Source organism: Scatophagus argus, chromosome 3 (genome assembly GCF_020382885.2).
Source record: "Scatophagus argus isolate fScaArg1 chromosome 3, fScaArg1.pri, whole genome shotgun sequence".
In the NCBI taxonomy this organism is placed as follows: domain Eukaryota; kingdom Metazoa; phylum Chordata; class Actinopteri; family Scatophagidae; genus Scatophagus; species Scatophagus argus.
In genome coordinates, this window is record NC_058495.1 from 12,149,591 (window position 1) to 12,154,505 (window position 4,915).

A 4,915-nucleotide genomic window follows, 5' to 3' on the forward strand; every position below is an offset into this window, starting at 1 on the left:
TGATTTTTGTCTGGCCTTGCTACCTGCCTGGCTTGGTTGAACCTGCTGGGGGCTAGGACCTCGTCACCATAACTCTCAAAGGACCAGCACAAGAAGAAGATGTTTTTATGTATTTACAAACACTTAAAGGCCAAAAGGAAAATTATTGCACTGTTGCATGAAGTCAAAATATTTTGTACAGATCTGTACAAGACCATACTTTTGTTACCCAGCCAACAACAACTTTGGCAAGGAAATAGTTTGGTGTATGGTGCATGTTCAAATAAATTCAACTGTTTTCAGACAAAATCATTGATTTTATTCATCATCATCACATTTGGAGTTCTCACTGCACTGACAAAATGCTCTAGCAGATATTTTTATATCCATCTCATTTGCTTCCTGTGTCTGATGAAGCCTTACTCAGAAAAACAATCTTTTGAGAGCAACATCCTTGTGGTCTTACAATAACAGTAAACACCCTATTCACACACATTCACTCAATTATGGTATTTATGGTTTATTGCAGTGTTTGAGAACAAATGAAGAGGTACAGAAAATCTTAGACTCCTCCCTGGGGAAGACATCACTGTCAGCCCTCCCCTTTGCTGCAGAGAGTCGCACTCTTGTTCCTGTCTACATCAGTGGCACTTCAACCTGATGACAAAAGCTGTCGACACTGTGTGGACCTGGACTTGAGAGCTGTGATTTTTAAATGTGTATGGTTATATTTGCTCCGGTAAGTGTCAATTCTCTCGTCTCATCTGTTTTTTTCTCATTTATGTACTGTATTTATTTAGTTTGAGTTAGAATGATATCCGATTCTGTCCTCTTCAAATGCAAACTGTGCAAAGTGGTCTCTATGTTTTACATCCATTTTATGACTTCTTGGTTGAAAAATGACTTGATGAAATGTCTGCCATGAGTGCAGTTTGTGCCTCAAGTAAAGAAAAAGCTGTTCAAAGTAGTTGATACAAAGTAAATCTCTCAAATTCAGATGAATATCCTGAATACAAACTATAAAGAGAAAATGAACAAAAAAGACTTCATACTTGTGTATCACATCTTCAAACTGAACCTCTCTGCACTGCTGTGGCCACCCTCTAACACACAGCAAGCAGCTCTGTTAGTTGTCTTCCGTCCTTTCAATTATTAATGTTTTGTTTTCAAGCCAATTATAAATCCTCATAATCAGTCCTGTAATTTATTGATGTGTATACATTATTCAGTACTATGATCCTTTTATGATTAGTTCTTGTTTTCATAGATTTTTGCCATCTGTGCATTTGCAACATGTGGAGGATACTATGGTCACCTCCAGGTTAAAGTGGACTGTGCAGACAGGAGGCAGAGTAACCTCAGCATCAACATCGATTTTGGCTATCCCTTCAGGTAAAGCATTTGTGCTTTCTTTTGCAAACATCCACCTACGACTCTTATTTTAAATGTCCAAACATCTGAAACAGAGCTACTTCACTCAGAACTTCTATGATATGTGTTAATTTTTCATACTATTTTACTACTACTTTGACCTTTGAGCTTATTAGATAATTACTTGAATACATAAAGAACAATGTTAACTGTCACATAGTTTTTTTATGACATTTAATTTCATCTTTAATTTTTAAGTGGCATAAAAAGTGAATTAACAAACTAATTAACAAGTTAAGATTTCACTGGGCATAACAAAGGGATGCTCTCAGACTAACCAGACCAGCGATCAGCTCTGCAGACATAATGAAAGATTTAAAATGTGCATAGCTCTACTCCGTCATGTTGTCCTCAGCTGAGAGGAGCTGTTCTTCTCCCAATTTAAGAACAGGAGGCAGGACAGCTGAACATGCCCAAATTAGTCCAAAATGTTTCACTGTTAGACAAAAATGTAGCTGGGATCCTGTCAGACTTAACCTCAGGTAGTCTCTTGTGATGTCACATCTCTTTATCACTACATCTTTCCTGGCAGCATGTCTGCAGTTTGCTGTGGCTGATGAGATGATGAGCAACAGAAAATGTTATCGCTCTTGTCCCTGTTTCACTTTGACTCTTGCAGACATGCCTGTTCTCAGGACCATCTGGGACTTTGTAGTGCATAAACACCACTGAAGATGAGATGTTAGGAGGATGAGAAGACAGTTACTCTATTTGTCTGACTTGTTGCCATATTGAGGAAAGAACATAAACTCATTTATACACTGCAATAAATTAGCTTTTTTCAGGATATATGAATTTCAATATACTGAATCATATTTTGGTTGTTTTCATTCTACAGATCTTGTAAATCCAAATCACCTGTTTCTTTAACTGATCTTGTTGAACTGGTCACGCATGCTCAACGGTGTGTATGTGGCTGTGCTTGTGGCGGTGAATTCTCTGGTATTGTGATACAGTAGTGCAGCAGGGTGGCTGACCACCCCCGAGCTCCCAAACATGCTTCAGACTCAGTGTCAGTGCTGGCTGAGTGTCTAATTAACAGTTCAACAGACTTGACACTGGTGTCTATGTGTTAGGTCAGTGGTACACACTGGTCGTGTATAAATAGTACAGCAACCCAAATTTCTTCCAACAAAGTTTTACTGTTTTTTTTGTGTGTGTGTGTCTTTTGCAATGTTGTACAAGTTCTAAGGTTATAAACCCGACATTTCTAGTGGAACTTTCATCTTTTCAGTCCAAATATTTTGATTGCTGTTTTTTTGACTCAGCATCTGACCAAGAAAAAGTGTGTCTGTCTGTGTGTGTGTGTGTGCCTGTTTTGAACATTGATGGATAACAAAGAGGCACAATGACTAATGACTGAAATATTTTTAGATGCAGCTAAATATACAGTACAGTCCTGCAGTTTCCGTATTGTAGCAGAGTCAAATTATTGTTTAACTTACAGCAAAAAGAATGTTATTTGCCACCGTGTACTTCATTACTGAATGAAGTATGTTAATGGCAAAACTCCCCCAGTGCTGTATTCCTACTTTTTGTGGTCAGTTTTCCTCATTTATGACAAGCAGATAAAAACTGTACCCCTGCCCAAGCAGCGACTGAACCCTCACCATGCCTACCATAAGTGAGTATTGTTGTCACAGTGACCCAGTAATTGAACAAATAAACTTGGTACCCTCATAATGACATTTTATCTGCTTGCCATTGTCCAAAAGTGAGTTTCAAAACTGTTTCCTGTTTATGATGTTGCTTCCTTTTGTCATACAGACACGCTAAGATGCATTTGTGTTTTTTTTACACTGGCACCTTATTCGTAAATGTCGCAGAATCCGTCCCTTAGTGTGCGACAGCAGATTGAGAGAAGTCACATGGGACAGAAAATACAGTAGACTTATTTTCAGTAAAGTACCACAAGGTTTCTTAGCTCTGTATCTGTGTTTTGTTTTAGCTTGAAATTTTTTTTGTTTGTTAGTTCTTTTTCTTTTGTCTTTTAAGCCGGCTAATGAAATTCGGAGCATCGGTGAACAATGAGCGGTTAAAGTGGCAAGTTTTCTACAGGCTGAATCTTGTCGTGTATAACGACCTGTTTTATTCCATTCCTTTTTCTGTCTTGTAGATTACAAGAAGTGCATTTCAAGGCTCCCTTGTGTGATGCAAAGAGAGAGGAGATTCTTTTCCTGGATGGCGACTTTTCCACAGCTGCTCAGTTCTTCCTCACTGTGGGTGTTTTTGCTTTCCTATACTCTCTGCTGGCAACCATTGTCTATGTTTTCTACCAGAACAAGTACTTGAAGAACAACAGAGGTCCGCTTGTGGTCAGTGAGTTTTATTTCTGCAATAAACGCTCCTCAAATGCCCCATCTTAAATTATGCTTGTGGGACATGAAACACATTAAATCGACTATTTCATCGATTTAATAACTATTTCAAGAGTCACTTCCTTTCTTCATGTTTACTTGTGTTCTTATTTGTCCTGAGTAGGATTTTCTTGTCACCATCATCTTCTCCTTAATGTGGATGGTCAGCAGTTGTTGTTGGGCCAAAAGTCTTTCTGATATCAAGACAGCCACAAACCCAACACAGGTGCTTCTGCTCATCTCAGCCTGCAGAGCTCAGGAGAACAAATGTACAGTTACCCAGGAGCCTCTCTGGGCCCGTCTTAATACATCTGCGGTAGGTAGTCAGTCAACAAATGAACCATCAAAACACAATCTAGATAAAACAAACCATCTACTCCTGTCCCTTCTTCTATCTGCAGGTTTTTGGTTTTGTAAACGTCATCCTATGGGTTGGAAATATCTGGTTTGTCTTCAAAGAAACAGGCTGGTACAAGACAGGTCAGAGATATCCAACCAGGAGTGCTTCAGGGAAACGTGCCAGTGAAATGCGACAGCGGCTCTACAGCGAGAGCAGCTTCGACCAGCCAGAGGAGAGTTTTGGTCCACAGCAGTCCAGACAAGACAGTTTCAATCAGTCAAGGGGGGGCTTTGGTCAGCAGATCCATAAACAGAGTAGCTTCAACCAGTCACAAGTAAGCTTGAGCTTACCACATGCATATCTTGGCAAACCAGTCATTTATGACACAGAGAATAAAGTGTCTTCCCAAGGCCCAATGATATTTGTGAATGAGATGTGATTTCCTGTACGAACAAACAATAAACAGCATGCAGACGTAATTATTAACTTAGCACTGATGATGTTCATCATGATATACATATTTACTTCCCCCCGATAAACTTATGTACACCTGTTGTACCTTGAAATAAAAAAAAGTCATTACTTAATCCTCCTAAAGCATTAATTTGCAATGTTTTTGTTTTTTTTTGTTTGTATTTATTGTGCAAGCTGACCTTTTGCAACGAGCAGGTATGGCTGTCAGCTTTTTACTTGCACATCTCAGAAATCACTTGATTGTCAAAATAAAAAGTCAAATAAATAATAATAAATAATAAAAAGAAAAAATATATAACAACCAGAAAAAAATAAGATCTCAGTGGCTGCAGCT

General features: G+C 38.7%; 1 protein-coding gene across 1 annotated transcript; it reads left to right on the top strand.

Moving 5' to 3' along the window:
* The first annotated feature begins 446 nt into the window (after nucleotides 1–446).
* On the top strand, nucleotides 447–4,695 carry synprb (synaptoporin b). The gene is made up of 5 exons (XM_046385312.1): nucleotides 447–718; nucleotides 1,247–1,371; nucleotides 3,527–3,725; nucleotides 3,892–4,083; nucleotides 4,169–4,695. The coding sequence occupies exons 1-5, from the start codon at nucleotides 695–697 to the stop codon at nucleotides 4,544–4,546; spliced, it is 918 nt and encodes a 305-aa protein (XP_046241268.1). The 5' UTR covers nucleotides 447–694; the 3' UTR covers nucleotides 4,547–4,695.
* The last annotated feature ends 220 nt before the right edge of the window (nucleotides 4,696–4,915 follow it).

Excerpts from the sequence above, each read along its gene's own strand:
- synprb (XM_046385312.1), top strand. The coding sequence starts at position 695 with ATGTGTATGGTTATATTTGCTCCG. Across the intron at positions 719-1,246 it reads GTATGGTTATATTTGCTCCG|ATTTTTGCCATCTGTGCATT; the intron begins GTAAGTGTCAAT and ends TTGTTTTCATAG. Across the intron at positions 1,372-3,526 it reads GATTTTGGCTATCCCTTCAG|ATTACAAGAAGTGCATTTCA; the intron begins GTAAAGCATTTG and ends TCTGTCTTGTAG.